Source organism: Pecten maximus, chromosome 11 (assembly GCF_902652985.1).
Source record: "Pecten maximus chromosome 11, xPecMax1.1, whole genome shotgun sequence".
Classification (NCBI taxonomy): Eukaryota; Metazoa; Mollusca; class Bivalvia; order Pectinida; family Pectinidae; genus Pecten; species Pecten maximus.
The window spans coordinates 24,047,583-24,065,650 of NC_047025.1; the positions used below are offsets into that span (position 1 = coordinate 24,047,583).

General features: G+C 33.7%; 1 protein-coding gene across 2 annotated transcripts; it reads right to left on the minus strand.

Annotated features, from left to right (window-relative positions):
• Positions 1-1,125: 1,125 nt before the first annotated feature.
• Positions 1,126-18,050, minus strand: LOC117337342 (E3 ubiquitin-protein ligase AMFR-like). Of its 2 annotated transcripts, none has more exons than XM_033898267.1 (14): positions 17,630-18,050; positions 15,021-15,113; positions 13,196-13,360; positions 12,646-12,798; positions 12,425-12,465; positions 12,021-12,153; positions 11,629-11,762; positions 10,548-10,658; positions 10,043-10,230; positions 9,804-9,916; positions 9,404-9,529; positions 7,841-7,912; positions 7,285-7,628; positions 1,126-7,050 (listed from the first exon to the last, which is right to left on the minus strand). In XM_033898267.1, exons 1-14 carry the CDS (start codon positions 17,954-17,956, stop codon positions 6,861-6,863), a joined length of 2,190 nt encoding a protein of 729 aa, XP_033754158.1. In that variant the 5' UTR covers positions 17,957-18,050; the 3' UTR covers positions 1,126-6,860. The 2 variants fall into 2 exon arrangements, with proteins under 2 accessions (XP_033754158.1, XP_033754157.1); XM_033898266.1 differs by having other exon boundaries at positions 7,285-7,631.
• Positions 18,051-18,068: the final 18 nt, after the last annotated feature.

Genomic DNA, 18,068 nt, shown 5'->3' on the forward strand with positions numbered 1-18,068 from the left:
ACTCTTTGTCCTCAAAGACGACATTTAACACCCCTCAATATCCCCAATGACGGACATTTTACACCCCTCTATATCCCCAATGACGATATTTAACACCCCTCTTTATCCCCAATGATGACATTTTACACCTCTCTATACCCCCAATGACATTTCACTCTCTCTATATCCCCATTTTCGACATTAAACACCTCTCTATATGCCCAATGGCGACTTTTGAAGGCCCGCTCTTTGTCCTCAGTAACGACATTTAACACCCCTATATATCCTCAATGACGACATTTAACACCTCTCTATATCCCCTTTTTCGACATTTAACACCCCTTCATATACCCAATAACGACATTTAACACTCTCTTTATCCCTAATGACGACATTTGACGCTCCGCTTTTGTCCCAAATTCTTTATGGAAAGTCCCTATTTCAATGATTGTCATGAATGGTGTCGTTATCCTCAAACCGCGACAACATAGATTTAATAGCTAAAAATGTTGTCTTGTCACGTTTTCAAACTGACATGCCGACAAAGTGCCAACACTACACCTAAATGAGGGTGTGTGTGGCATACTAAAAGTATTACATTGTCACCTTTTACCTACATCAAAGAAAAATGTTGTCTTGACTCTATCTCCTACACTGATCCATGAGTTCACCTTTGGAATAGATCAATATCATATTTGTATATGTTTATCTCAGGTATACCTATTGTTTGGTCCATCCTCAACTGTTCTTATAAATTGGATATATCTATCAATTTCTATATTCCTATCACCAGTTACACCTATTGTTTTGTCCATCTCCTGACTTACATAATGTATATGTTGTTGAAATTGATGTTTCTATGTACATACTTATGAACCCTATGGCTTCAAGTTGAACAAACTATTGAACGTTAATGAGGCATTGTGTCACATTCTAAAAGTAGGTCACTCTAACCCACATTGTGACCTTTGACCTATAGTTTAAATTTCATAGTTTAAATATCAGTAAACATCCATCAGATTTATTTATCATCTGTGTGCATTTTTTTACGTACATCTTCAAATTCGGGGGGGGGGGGGGGGGGGGGGGGGGGGGAACTGTAATTCACCAAAAATTGGCTACTTTAACAAAAACTAAAGCAAGAAGTTATGTACAAGACTGCTTTATTTCGGCTGCCATCTTCAATGCATCCAAAATTATTATGCAAATCTGAATGCACTTATAACAATAACAAGTTAGTTATATTAAACAAGGAAAGAGATCAACAATTGTTTTACTCATATTACAAAATATCACAACATATCTTCTGTTATAAAACACACTCAAGTACTTATTTCAATGTGAATACCTAAAGCTATGTCCCAATATAAACAGTTACTGTCTTTATTACAGACATTTTTTTCGAGTATTTATACAGCACATGTTACGGCAGACATATGTAGTGTGTGCTGATGATTTATATTGTTTCAAAAATAAACAAGATAACCACTGGAATTATTTTACGATTTCAAGGCTAGTTTATGAACTGTTGTTACATTAAAAAACTACCATGTACTGAGTTTAGTATAGAGGGTACAGAGTCATGTACCAGAAAATTTTCATTGAATACCATTAAATATTAAATTTTGATCTGATTTCAACCTGAACATGTCACATTATAAAAGATTTCTGTTTGAAATTTCTATATTTGTTTGTTCTTGATGGATTGTTGATTTTTTTTATAGAAAAAATCCAATTTCTAAACATCTAAAACACTTCTAAACCATATATGCGAAGTAGTTTAGTAGTTTTAAATCTGATTACAAGTGAAGATGAAACTCACTATAAAATGTGAAATCTTCTTAATTTTAATTGTAGAATCTGTACTACAATGTACAGCTAATATTGAAATAGATGATAAGTAGACTGAAAATCTGTATGAATACAGGTAAAGGTTATAATAATATAATAAATTCATTCATACACAATAGAAGTAAGTTTGGTAATGAAATGTTTTTAAAAACTGAGGGAAATTTATCTTGTAAAGCTAATTATTGTTGCATAACACCATCAAACCTGTTAAAACTAAAACTGAACACACGTCTTGTTAAAGCTATTAAAAACAAGGTGTTTTACCAGTAATAAAAGAAGACATACAAAACAATTGACAAAACTATACACTATTGTGCAATAAATACACACAGATTTTACAATTCAGATTAGTGTCCCGAATTTTAAGCATGATAAGGACTTATTGCCGGTGAATAAATGTGTGCATTACTTTTACAAAGAAAAAATTGCATGAAATATTATTAAAAACTCAAAATAAAAAATGGATCACCTATAGAATTAAGGCTTTTAATAATTACACATATAGATAATTTTCTGTGTAGAAGAGATAAATGTCACAACTCAGAACAGAACATTGGAGCAACATCACATGTACAGGTTTTAACTATCAAAATCAACATAATCAAATCATGAAAAAGTACCAAGGCAAAACATGTTATTAACCTGTGTTTTATACACACATGCACTTTAATCTAAATCCTATGATGGAATCTCAAAAAAATATTTCTTTCAAGCACCACTGTGTTTTAACTATGAACTCTGTATGTATGTAAACACAATATAGTGTTTAATGTACATACAGAAGTAATCTTCATGAATTGTATAAACATGAACACACACCAGCCCCAGGATCATGATACCAAACTTTAAACGTTGATAAAATGTAAACAGGAAAAAGAGTCTAAATTTAATTAATTAATCTATATTTTAGTTGATATGTACATATATATATGTAGAATCATATTTTAATATGGAATTTAAAATTATACATTCAAATCTAGACTTGCAGTTTGGCAGTATTTAATGATTTGAGAGTACAATATGTTAATGTGTGTTTACATTATTAAATACAAAGTAATGTATAGTTAGTACATGCATTAACAAACCGAAACCTTTTTATATGTATATGACTTCCTGAAGAAATGCAAGATGTGTTACTAAAGACTAATTGCAAGTCATATTTAAAGTTCTTTATGCAAAGTAGCTTCAAAATCTTTTTACATGTATATGACTTCCTGAAGAAATACAAGATGTGTTACCAAAGACTAATGGCAAGTCATTTAAAGCTTTTGATGCAAAGTAGCAAAGTAGAAATTTTCATTTCACAAGAATTACAAATTCTGTTGATTGGACATATTCTAGATCTAAATTTTTTTGAAAAAGTACCAGATTTCGTTTTGCTATCAAGAAACATATTAAGCGTTGAACAGCTTCAGTAACACTTTACTTAACATTGCATAAATGATGTGTTTTGAAGATATAGGTGGGTATGGTTATTGATTTCCGTTTATAGTAAAAATTCCTGAATACTCTGATTGCTTAACTTTGTTTGATAACTTGTATAGATAGTGATCTGAATCATTACATGCGATATTCTACTCATGCTTAAAGACTTTGAACTTTAATACTATATGTTAGTAATACCATAGTTATTGAAAGAAATGTATTCTGCAAATGTATCATAGAATACAGCCAAAAGTCTTTGTTATTACCTTTTATAGTACAACTACTGTATTGTGATAGATCAAGATCAGTCTTCTTTGGTAACATCACAATAGCCAAATACATAATCAATTATGTACCAGATCAATGAACTGCGAAAAAAATTTAGCATGTTTTTTTTTATCAATTCCAACATGAATTTGCTATATATCTAACTGAGGGTAAAAGTGTTATATAGACATTTACAGTGTGGTGGCCTTCGCAGACAGGTAGAAGGATATAAATTAATGTTAGTACAATGAATGTCAGTGGCCTTTATAGACAGGCAGAAATACTGTATACCTGGTAATTTTTGTCCCCATTTAATTTTTGCCATTTTCGCCCTTTGAAGATAGGGCGAATTTAAGATGAAGGCGAAAATTTCAAGCTGAGTTGAAGGATTTATAAACCATAGTACATGGGCCAAGTGTAGTCAGATCACAAAAATACCCTCTTACTTTTCAACTTAGCATTTTACAAACGAGGAAAAGGATATTTCTGCAAAACCATTTAGGGCGAATTTAAAACAGGGTGAATGTTTTGTGTTGCTCAAGGGCGAAAATAACCTGGGGCAAAAATTTCCAGGTATACAGTATGTAAATGAAGAGGATGACGTTGTGTAAAAAATATTTGTTGAAATAAATATTAGATTTATAATATAGAAAAAAAACATCATTGTTCTATGGGAGTATTTTACTTGTCTCACCAAAAACAATGAATTACCCTTTTTTTCAGACACCTTTTAAATTAAAAGGCATGATTGTAATATTAACTGAATTTGTCATTGACAAATGAAACTTGATATACTAAAACTACTCCTTGTTATTCTTATAGATAAACTTCAACTGGTTTAATGGTTTACATGTTTCGGCATACTAGGTATGCCGTCCTCAGAACTGGAGGCATACCTAGTATGCCGAAACATGTAAACCATTAAACCAGTTGAAGATCTTCCTACGGATGTTGTCTGGTCATCTTTACTTATTGTTTACACACTTTTTATGTACCGGACTCGTGTATACCATGAGGAATCCATCCTAGGGAGACTACCGGACGTATAGAACTACCTACACCGGACGTTGGATCTCATTTTTTCTGTATTATAGATAAACTGTAAAGTTGTAATAGAAAACTTAGCTGAATAGTGTCCATAAATCAATATATTACATGAACATACTTTTTGTATTCACAACAGAATATAGTTTGGACAATTTTGGCCCTTAATGCCATCAAAGTTCAAATTTTTTAATTGAGGTTTCTGTGTTTTTTTTTGATAATGTGGAATAAATACCTCTACAATACATTCATTCAGTGAAATTTGAGTGTTCAGTCCATTCTGTAAAATGTTTGTAAAATTGTTTTCTCTAGCAAGCATACAGCACATTCTCTTCGACAATTAAGATTCCCTCAGAGCTTTTATTATTGATACCTACACAATCTAATTTGATATAAGGCTATGCTCTATAGTTTTTGAGAGAAAGGCTGTGAAAACATGATTATAATTTTTCTAACATACAGCAATTTCAAGTGACTACCATAGGCTATGGCAAAAAAAAAATATAATTGGAAGGAGCCATAAGGAGAAATAATTTGAAAATTCTAATTTGAACATTCTGATTTGAAAATTCTTGAACTTCCATGAATAATTTAGGTAGCAAGTGAAGGAATTCCAAATCACATACAGTCCTTTATGTAGATATGGGATAAAGATAATTATTTACTGTCGGAATGGTAAACAACAATGGAATTATAAATCAACACTGTAGAAGCCACCTTGTTAATACAGTTACTGGTCCACAGCAAAGCCTTTAGTAAAAGCATTCACAAGTACAAGGGAATATATCGGTCATTTAGTCATAAAAATCTCCACAAACATGTTCCGGCCAATAATCTCTTAATATGGTGAAAAACAATATGTAACCACAAGATAGTTTATAATATAACAACAACAGAAGTGCATTGGTGAGTAATATCAGAATCTAGCAAAACATAATTTTTACAGTAAAAACTAATGCTGGTAATCTACTGATATTCGTGCATTATTGACTTTCAGGAGCATTAAGTGTGAAAATTAATATTAACCACAAACTTGTTTATATAATAAAAAATGATGAGTCTTACTTGGGTAGATGGAAATGCAATATAAAGAAATAGTTTCTAATTTCATGAAAATGCAATGTTTAATAGCAATACAAACAAAACTGATGAGCTCTAGTTTCCAAACAGAATCAAAATAAGGGAAACATATTAAGATGAGTTTCAGAAGTCATGATCTTTGTAAAGTTCTACTAACTTCTATAGCAAAAAAATATAAGAACAATATTACTGACTTTTAAATAGAAATTCAGAACATCGCAACAATTTAACATCATGTACGTACAATGATTACTCATTTTTCAAACCTCACAATCTTTTCATATACGAAACATATCTCCAGAAAATTGGAGTAAAAACGAAAATTACTGCATATCATAATGATTATAAATATACACATTTTCCTGTATAATTAGAAATATTGAATTTTATGTACATATCACAATTGACTACCAATGGATAAAACCATGTTTTTAACAATCATCTTCCTATAACTAAAAGCAGCTATTCTCTACTAAGAATACACCAGGCAGGTATTCGTCACCAGGGAAAGGTACCAGGATAAGAGCTGCAAATTGTTAACATAAGTTAATACATGTATCCCCAAAAATCTCAAATTTCTATCATATGTACAACATTAACACAGCACCAAAAAGCCCCAGCTAAAATCTTTCTTTTAATTCTCAGTTCTGTTGACCTGTTTAATAAAAGATTTACCTGAACTGGTGTTTCCTTTTAATTTTTTTTTTTTTTCGCAATAATTTGTAAACCATAGATAACAAAAGAGTAGCATATGACTTTTTCAAAGCATTATAATTAGGATGTGTATTGTATTGAAAACAGTTTGAAATGTTGCATTCAAATTCCAGTAATTATTATAATGATCTTCTTCATAATTAGTTATTGATAGAAACAAATGTTCCATTTTTAATGAACAATGTGATATCATAAAACTTCCTTACAGAATGTAATTATTTGATTACACATCTAGGCAGAATTAATATGCGTAAGCTACTTTCCTAGTTTGCTATTATTTCAAATATACAGCCTGATGCAAGTTGCAATAATAATGTCTAATAATTTATTTCTGCTACTCCAGAACCAGAAACACGGTGGTTGACGGTAGAAGAGGTACCTTGTCTAATAGAAAAATCACATTAAAAAAGTGTCCCGTAACTCATTCCTGAATCATAGCATCATACAAAAGATGGCCTTTAGTACCTGTTGTTGTCAAGATCTGATAATAAAAGGTAAATCTAGTTGGCATCATCATTCAAGCCCATGCGTCTTTGTGCAGCCAGAAAAGCTAGTTCTCTCTGCCTTGCTCTGTTATCCGTGTGGCCAGAGTGACTGTTTTTTAATAGAGAATACTCCTGGCTTTCGTCAGAATCTGAAGTGGACTGGTGATCTTCATGTTGCCTTGGGTTGCATTTCTCCAAATATCTCCTGCAAAAAAAACAGGATAAAACATCATGTTTGTGAATTTATACACATAATTATACTTCTAGTAATTTTAACTACAAAGTGTCTCTGTACTGACCCTGGACCATCGGTTCTTGAAATACCAGCTCATTTGATGTGTTACCATACCAACCTTTTGTATGAAGTCTTAACTAAATTCCTTAAGATATTAATCTGCTTTTACAATTAACAATATATTTTATTATCAAACTGTTTTACCTTCTTGCTTGTTCCAACATTGAATTCTTCCGATCTTGCAACATAACCTCTCGCTCATTGGCAGACTTGGAGAATCTACTGCCTGTTGGGGCAGGCACCTCATCCCTGCTGTATCGAGTCCGACTTGGGTCACAGGGAGGATCGGGTGTTCTGTAACTACTTTGTGGGTCTGGAGAGTCGTAACTGCTTTGTGGGTCTGGAGAGTCGTAACTGCTTTGTGGGTCTGGAGAGTCGTAACTGCTTTGTGGATCCTGAGTACTGTACTGGTCGTCCTGTTGACGAGCAGCCATTGCAGACTCTATTGCCATAACACTGGTCCTGGACATGGTTGTAGGAAGAACTAACTGCTGTCAACATCAAAAATATATCTCACATACACAAACGTTTTAAGATGTTAACACATGCAGTATTCTATTTGATAAGCATAAAATTTAAAACCTTTTTAACAATTCAAATTGAACTAATATTTTTATGATTCAGAGAATAGTATAATGAACTGTTTAGAAGCAAATGAGAACAACAAAACACAGCAAAAACTACACAACAGTAAACTCACAGAAGCAGAAGGGTCGTCTGTTGTAGGATTCTCAGCATCTCCAAGTGCTGCTCTTGTCACCAAAGTACCAGGCTGAAATATTTGCAAATAAGAAGAGAAACAAGGGTGAGTATTGCAAGCAATCCATGTTCCCAACCTGCAGCCAAAATTTGAAAACCGGACGATAACTTTAAATAAAGTGGAGTATGACACGGTGAAGGCGAGTAGAGGACACAGTATGATTACAGGGAAAATGATAATGTTTACTTTGATAAATTACAATATTTTTGTTTTGTTTTGCGATATACCGTATATGACCTAATAAGGGCGCAGGGCGCGGGTAATTGACAGTGGGGGCGCCCTTATTAATATTCGTTATTCTGAAGATTTATGAAACAGACTATACCTTATAGCAGAATATATTCAGTCATAAAAATATTCCAGATGAAGATATCTATTCATTATCATATATTAAGCTTAAACATCACTTGAATATTCCTGTAAATTTGTAAACCATGCCAGTTGTTCTTTAGACCAGAGAACGTGTGTTCCACCATTTATGTTCAAATGGAACTCTTTTTTGTTCTATTTATAGACACAGGTGATTTCCCAGATCATTTAAGACATCGTTTTCTTTGACCTAATAATTGATTTACAATGACTTTTACTAGCTTTCTGTTCTGAACCACAGTTAGTTAACAACAAGAATGAAGCCTTTTACTTTATCTTCAAATAAAGATGGTAAGTTATTATTTGTATGTGTGTTTAGTTTCAGGTGCACTTTGCACTGACATCTGTACATGTAGGAATAGACAAAATATGGCGAAAACTTGTGATCCAGTGACTTAATTTGCTGATGAAAATTGAACACATAAAGACGCAAAACATTTCACATGAATTATTACTTTTGAACACCATTTTGACACTCAGTCAAAGATTTTTTCCTTGGAAAAAAGGTAGGGGCGCCCTTATTAGGGCAGGCACCCTTATTAGGTCATATACGGTACTTTAATATTTTATTTTGTCTTTAACTTTGGATGCAGAAAATAAGATTGGAGATTGGCTCTTTTGGATGAAGGTTATAGCATCAGTAATTTTTCATTAGTGCCTCCTTGCTTGAATGCAACATATAGCCAGGAAACAGAACATAGACGTAATTCAAACAATCTGTTCAAAGACAAATTTATACACTTTGGTTAGGGATATTGTTGATTTTTACAACTTTTGGCCTGAGATATTGGTGATTTTTACAACTTTTAGTAAGTTGAAAGTATTACACATACATCATTTTGGAAGCACGAATGTAGACTGTTAGTGTTAATGCTACTCAGAGTAGATAATAAACATCAAATTGGCAACACAACAACACTGTATAGATAATCTTCATAAACTTTGGTCATCAGAATATCTTGGAAAGTTCATATTACAATTTAAGCTAAAAATGCAAACACAGCATAATGAGAAATGATTTACTTTCCTCTAATATCAACTGACAGGCAACAATCTTTAAATATCACTACACTCTTCAATGGGACAAGGACGGCAGTGATTAATTTATAGTTTTCCACTACCTCTAAAACTCACCAGGGGAGCCTGCACTCGTCCTTCCAGGATATTCTCTATTGTAAAGTCAACAGACCGTGTCTGTCTCAGGTCATCCATGATGACATTCATAGGAATATGAGGGAACACTGTCTCCACTTGTCTTGCCTGTTATTGAAATAAATCAAATTACTTCAATTCCGTTAACTGTATTTATCCTGTAAAAGGCCCAGAAAGTCAACTCATAAAAGTTAACCCTTCTTTACAAACTCTACGATGTGAATATGTATGGAAATAATGAAGGTCCAAATCTATGATAAATGTGATGGAGTGATGATAAACCATTTATATTTTTACTCAATGTAATATTTATACTAGATCTATATGTCAATGCAATATGGGTTAAGATAAAATAATTTTGTCCACTTTGTGGAACACTGACCATACTGTCCAGCTGAGAAGTCTGCACTGGGGGAGGCTGCTGACCTTGGGGCAGGAGCTGTGTGTGGGTCACCTCCACCGAAAAACTTGGGAACCAGCTAACGTATCTTGACCCTGTTACAAAAGAAATTTGAAGACACAAATGAGCCACAATTTTCCAGTAGGAAGTGTTAAAAGATTTACATACAGGTAATTATTAAACCAAAGTTGAAGAGATAACAAAATGACATCTGTATGTACCATCAAAGTGGAAAAAATGGTTGGTTAAGGCACGATTGTTGGGTTGTCCAGGAGGGGGGATGTTGATGGGGGCATCACCACGCTCATCAGGAACATGTTCCTGCGGCTGTTCTTGTGGAGTATCATTGAGGGTCGTTCTACAGGTGGGACAGGAAGTGTCTTGTTCTAGCCATGAAAGAAGACAACCGCTGCAAATTAAAATAATCAATTATCAGTTTTACTTGTTAAAAGAAAACATATGATATATAATTTCCCAGCACAACTAAAATTGTTTTTAGTACACAATGTACACAAACCATTTACTGTTACAGAAATGCAGAGCAAATACTTTTACAGAAATGTACAAAGGACAGAAAAACTAGCTTCCTCAAAGCCAATCTTATTTTGATTTTGATATATGCCAACCATAAGTGCTTTCGTTAAGACTTCTTTTCTCTAGATGTATTTTTTAGAGTAATTAAATTCCCAGTCATTTTTACAAGATGCACTATTGTTGTAGACATACTTGTGAAATAGATGGTCACATGGCAGTTTGCGAGCTGTTTCCATTGGTTCCCAGCAAATGGCACAGTTGTCATTGTTTTCTTTTAAGTCATCACTAGTTGCCATTGAGAATCTGTAAAACATAATTACAAATCTGCCATGAACATTTCTGATGGGTCAACATCTATGGGTACAGTGAATGTTTAGATAGGTGACAGATGGTTGATTTTATAAATGAACATAACTGAAGGAAGTTGTTTCCCATTAAAGTTTTCAATAATTTCAACAGCCGCATATCTACAACACATTTTAGTTACATCGTCAAGGCCTTAAGGGACACAGAGATTCTGCTTTACTGGATTGCCTAATTGTCAGGCTTGGTAAAGAAGCGGTACACAGTTTATACAAAATTGGTTCATCTTCCCCCAAGGATGGTTCAGATCAAATATAAATAAAATCCTTTCATTCTTATGACATTGATTCCTCATGAGCAAAAGAATAGTTCCTTAGGACATAAGATTGACATTCATAGCATAGTTCGAAAGATGTTGTTTCTAGCAATATAGCAAAATTTCCCCTTTTTAGCCTGACCTTCAGGGCTGAGGGGTGAGCCCCACCATTTTTACACTTTTGAATCCCGATCATCTTGGGATGCGTCCTGTCAAATTAAGCTAAATTCAAATTTGTAGTTAAAATGAAGTTGTTTGAATAAATTTTTGAAGTATGGCATAAGCTCACCTGGTCCTCTGTCGTAAATTAGACATATTTTGTTCATGGATTTTTTCTTTTTAGTTTTAATATTAAATTATCAGGGCTGAACAAAATGATAAATTGGTCTATGGATGCAAAAAAACCAAAGTGCACTCTTTACACAAAATGTTTTGTGGTATTTAGAGTGCACTTCCCTTGTTTTTTAGTCTATACATCGACTGACAATATTATAACCACATTCAGTCCTGGCCTTTACTGATCACATCCATATAAAAGGTTCTGTTTGGAGTTGAAAACAATTATGAGGCTATTTAGTAAGAACAAGGGAAATTTGTAAAATCACCAGTCAATAGTATTTGACCAAATCTTAGACAATATGTATGTTTCTGTACCTAGCCTCCATATTTTTCACAACTTTTCTGTAATTTTTGTGTCTTCTAACCCTCCTCTGGAATTCATAGAACAGGTAACGAAGCTGCATACAGATCACAAGACTGGCCATGCTGAGGAAAAAGTTACCCCATAGCTGGAAAATAAATAAGAAGGCCATTTATTATGGTACAATATTTCTGTTGTGAAACCATCAATGAAGTTAATAATATTTTAAAAGTATCTGCTGTGTTCATAGAAAATCATAATTCTATAATTGTTTCAAAGCTCAAAATTGTAAACAATTAAACAACATCTTTTTACAATAATTATGTTATCAAACTTAAATCAGGTAAGGGCATTCAAACTTTGATGCCATAGCTAAAGTTTGTATATAAATAACCAATACACATACTAGCATATGTAGGTGATGTGCGAAATCCACGGAGAGGACAGACAGTTCAAATACAAGTTCTGCATAGTAGATATAGACTGTTCTCTTCTCCCACACTCCCTCAACATTCATGTCCACCAGATGTATCACGTACCTGAAATATTTGGAACAACACATGTCACTTATATACCATTCATGTACATAAGATCAGGTAACCTTATACCTTTCCATGAATAAATACAGAATATGTGCTATAATCGCACACTCCAGATTCATAAAACAAAGTAATGTTAAAATTACATCAAAGACATATAAATGTATATAACCTTTCTTTCAGCTATGCAAGACAACAGCATTGAAACAAAGATACTGCTTTATGCTTATTTCTGAATTTCATGTCAAATAATATTATGCACAAAACATACCGGAGAATAACGTAGAGGGTCCGAAAGCTTAGGATCAGACACTGCAATATATAAATCCACCATCAATTACTGTACAAGTTTGATTTACCTTTCAAACACAACTTTTAAAGGAAGAAACTTGATAATGGTAATTTGATAACATACAAGAGACCCATGGGCCTTAACGATCACCTACATTTTGAAATATTTCAGTTAATTTATTATGTATATTGAAGTCTTACCTCTGCTGCCATAAAGGCTAAGATTGTGAGTCCAGCATACATGCCTACATAGATACATATCACAATTAGGGTGGCACTGCAGAGGAATACCACACTAAGGAGGGAAATCAACTTCAAGTGGAACCATCTTGGTGTTGCTGGAGAGAATGACACCTGAAAAATGATTTTATGAAATTACTACAAGTTATAGCAAAGTCTCACTGTCAAACTTTCTAATCATTACTTACCCCTTAACTTCCCAATGTATTACTGATAAAGTCTTACTGCTACACTCCCTAATTTAGTATATGCATGTACTTATGTCCATAATGCCACTTAAAGTGTCTAATATGCCACAGAAAGTTACTCCTGATAACATGTGATGTACCAGGTAGCTAAGTCTAACAATGTATCTACGCATATCTGCCAAACATTCAATTTCATACCAACATACTAGCTTATCATTTGTCAAACTTTCTTTTCTTAATGTTAACATAATAGAATTTTGTCTATCAAAATAGTTACACATAAGTCAAAATCAACATAGCTTTTTGCAGAATATATGACATACATATTCAAAGCGGTCCTTGGACAGCTGGATCAGAAGGTGAAAGAAGCCAAGGATGGTAAACCAAGCCACCCAGTTGACCACTTCATCCATCGTCTGCACATTCATCACCCCGAAAATGAAGATGAATTTGTAGAACAGGAAATTCCATATTCGATCCTTCAAATGCTGCAAATAAAAACAAATATGTTAAAATAGGTTAAACATACAACAAGTAAATTTTGTGTAAGTTTGTATTTTGAGTTATCTATCAGTCAGAACAAAACAAATTTATAGGACTTTGTGTTAATTATAAGTTGTTGATTTACTTAAAGTATCCTACAGACAGGACATACTGAAGTGTATAACAGTACCAGCGGGAGGATTGGAGGTTTTTATTTATTTATTTATTGTCGTGTTAAAGTTTGCCAGAGTAAAATGTGATATAAAATCTATTAAAACAGAATGTGATATTAATAGGTGTTTTTCTGTGTACAAGTTATTAGTACCACTTTTGTTACAGCTTTTTACAGTGAAAACTTACTTTATAACGTACCACACATCTCTTGTCATAATACAACAAATCTAGGTCAAAACATGCCTCTACTTCATTGATGAAAAGTAAACAGTTAACTAGGTATTGGAAGGGCTTTAAAGCAATATTCACAAGGGGAAACTCCTCTCTTACTGAATGACTTTGTTGGCAATGGGGAAAAATTGTGTTCAGTTGTGCAGCAGGTCACTGTGGATAAAGATGGTCCAATATTACCCCTGATAGGGCCAATAGGGTTGGTAAGCATCAGCAAGGTAAGAAAATGCCAATTATTATTGAATTTTACTAGTTCTGTCACCAACTCTATACAGTGAACCCCTCTGAATGTATATTCCAGTGAAAAATATCCAAATCCTACACAAAAGGCAAATTAAAGAACTAAATGAATCATGATCATTAAAACAACCTAAAATCATTGATGACATGTAAGCAAGCTGTTTTTTTGTGCGGGATAAACTCTACAATAAAGGCAATTTGACTGTGTGGAGACACTTGACATACCTGGAACGACAGCTGTCAATAACCAACACAAGTGTGTACCTGAATGTGACAATATAGATCTACTGCCAACAATGGGAAAATACTGTAAATTCTAATATACATGATGTATACCAAAAGTAAATTAAATGTCATGGCATGTAAATGAGGGACTTCATTGAAGCTTACACAACACACATTGTTGTGGTTTGTATAATTACTTTTCCATTAATTTAACACACAAGGTGGTGGTTTATATCATTTTTCATTAATTTATAACAATTTAAATTGCATTATCAGAATGATCATACACTGCTGCCAAGCATTATGGGAATAAATGTTGCTTTTCAATATTGGAGAAAAAGAATTTTGCAAAGGAACAACTATCCAACAGATATCATCGTCATTAGCCTATTCTAGGGGAGAGTGGTCTAAGCTCTAACTTGAATCAAGATGACAGCATTCCACTTTTACTGGTATTTTTAGTACATGTGGCCTCAGATCTAGAGGCACCAAAACTAAAACAAGTGTGTTGTATACACATTTTCGTCAGACATGCATATTTTGTAGTACACAGGGATTGCATGGAAATTAACAACTTACAAGATGTGTAGCATACAAAATCTGGCATCTCCAGAAAGTAACAAAAGGTAAGCAAAGGACAATACTCTTCTATATACAGTTGGATATAAAATGTGCATGAATTTATCAACAACAGTGATTTAAAGCAATTGTTATATTATATGTAAGTGAAATCTACTAAAACAATAGTCACAAAAGAACACTGAACTCTGGGAATACAGATGTTTGGATACTTACCTGTCGTTCACTGACCCTCAAGTCACCAAATACTTGTTTCTGTATCACTTTCCCCAGCAAAATCAGACAGCAATATGCTGTGTTAACCAGTGTCTGGAAGTAAAGATCGCAATGGTTAAATAATTATGTCCACTGTACATTTTATTTTCCATAATATACCAGCTTTAATGAATACATGCATGTATACACATTATATAAATATTTTACATGTGTTAATGAAACAGTACAAATGTCATTTTTATTTCAACTGTACCTATATAACTATATAGGAAACAGGTAATGAAATCTTGGTCCTCTATATTCTTTTTATTAGCACAAGATTATGGTAACAAAGACAACTCATTAATTTACATTTGTCTTATAAACTAGTGAGACTTAATTACATAGCTCCTATTTTAGACCATGAAACTTAAGCCAGAAATCCACCACCTTCAGCCATCTTCATGTGATGATCAACCAAATGATCATGAGTCAAATATCTAGAAGCACGCTCATTTAGCTGAGCGACTATTTTAAGGATACAATGGCTACAGTCACTTCTTTTCATAGCAAATCTATAGGAATATATGTAATGGCTATAACCTGTCACTTTAGTTATATAGGCTTTGAAGATCATCAAGGGTGAAAATTAAACCACTTTAAAAGAGAGATGCCAAGTAAATTTTACAAATGTTATTGTAGTTATGAACTTATCACTTGTAGTTATCACATTTGGATGTATTTCTATATATATGGTATATTCTATGTTAAACATGATTTTAATCCTAAAATTGACTTTCAAATTTCAAATTCTGATCATATTAGGTGATTCTAGCATATTTCATGATTTTAGTAGGCCTGCACATTGAAGTGCCAATAATTCCTTCAGTGAGCTATGGCAATTTGACCTTACTAGAGGTCATTTATTTTCAACATGTACATGACACCAGGTTTAAAATGCAAATGCACATGTACATTTAAGGAGTAATTTTAATTTCCCAAAAGGGATATAGGCCTATTTATAATCAGTGTTCAGGGACACTTTTTCAGTTTTACAGGAGCCACATCGTATACAGTGTATTGTAGATCATAATAGCTGTTACAAATAGGGGTCGGTAACCAGATGGACAATCCTTCTGGAGGACTATGGTCTATCAACAGGTCGGGGAAAACTGTCAAATTCAAGTTATCTTTGCCAGTTGCCTTTTTGGAATATGGATTTGTACTAAAAAAGCCAAAATCAATTAAACAGTAAATTTTGAAACATATTCATGGCAATTTAATTTACTACAATACAAGGTAAATAATATTTGACTAAAATATGTTTACTAAAAGCGTTGTCTACCTAGAAACTTTATGTTATACTCTACCGTAAGTATTGCATCAATTTTTGGTACTTTCAAATGTGCAAATATTTTTAATTTTTTTTTGAATTTGTATGTTTTGTGATTTGATAAATGCGACTTGGGTGAAATTTAAAAAACAAGAGGCCCATGGGCCTTAATGGTCACCTGAGATTTGAAATATTTCAGTTAATTTAAATGACCCTTTTTGGCCCCGCCCATCAGCCCCTGGGTGTCAGTCAGGGCCAACATATGCATGTGCACACCATAAAACTGCCATCACAAGCTGATAATGTTAACCAAGTTAGAATTAATTCCAATAGACATCAAACAAATTATAGTCAAAAATGTGATTTCCCTATATAAACTATAGTAAAGTTTACCCCCTCCCCAGGGGCAAACGTGAGAGCCCGGCGTCATGAAATTCACAATTTTGGTAAAGCACCGTAAGACCTTTCCATATTTGAAGAGTATTTGATTCCATCATATCTGAGAGTAGAGAAGAAGATTTTTGAAATTTCAGTCAATTTGACCCTTTTTAGCCCCACCCATCAGCCCCAGGGGGTCAGCCAGGGCCAACATGTGCATACCATTAATCTGTCAACCCGTGCTGATAATGTTAACCAAATTAGATTGAATTCAATTACAAATCCAACAAATAAAAGTCAAAAATGTGATTTCCCTATATAAACTATAGTAAAGTTTACCCCTTCCCCAGGGCCAAACTTGAGACCCCTGGGTCATGAAATTCACAATTTTGGTTAAAACTTTAAGACCCTTCCATCTATGAAGAGTGTTTGATTCCACCATATCTGAGCGTAGAGAAGAAGATTTTTGAAGTTTTAGTCAATTTGACCCTTTTTAGCCCCACCCATCAGGCCCCTAGGGGGTGGGAACCATATAATTCACAATTTTGGTTGACCTTTAGCCATAGAAGCTTCCTGCCAAATCCTTGAATTTGGTTTAGGGGTTTTGGAGAAGAAGTCGAAAATGTAAATTGTTTACGGACGGACGACGCCGGACAAAAGGTGATTAGAATAGGTCACTTGAGACTTTGTCTCAGGTGACCTAAAAATAAAAAAAGGGATTTTGGCTATTTTTAGTAACAAAACCATGTCTCAATTTGCGTATAATAGGCAAGTTTGCCTATTATACAAAAGCTGGCATAGGGGACATATTGGTTAAAATACTAGTACGGTTTCGCTCAAAGGACATCGTTAACATTGTAAACTATACAGTTGTATTCTGCTAGTAGAGATGTATCAAATGTAATTATAAAATGTTCACCCAAATGCACCACCCTTCTGTGGTGAGAACATGGAAAATGTTCAAGCCGAGAGTATCATATGGCAACGTAAAGTTCATTAAATCCTCAACAGGCTCGATACTCGAAGCCTCTCCTCCGTCCTCTGTGCTTGACTTCGTTTCGTGGACGATATCTGGGGTAGACACATCATGATCACTGATGGTTGTAGTTACACCTTTGGAAATTTCTTCAACACTGATAACAACTTGATATGCGTACAACACCGAACAAGACAACAGAACCGCAGAAATTGCCGAGTATGTCTGAAGACTAGGCAATGGAAGCCGTTCAAGATACACAACCGGCATCTTATTATGTTATTGATAGCTTCCTTCTCATCAGTTGCTTATGTGAATATTGTCAAACAAGTACGGAGAGGCCACTTCCAAGCATTTCGACTTTATTTTGGTTCCAGATAAA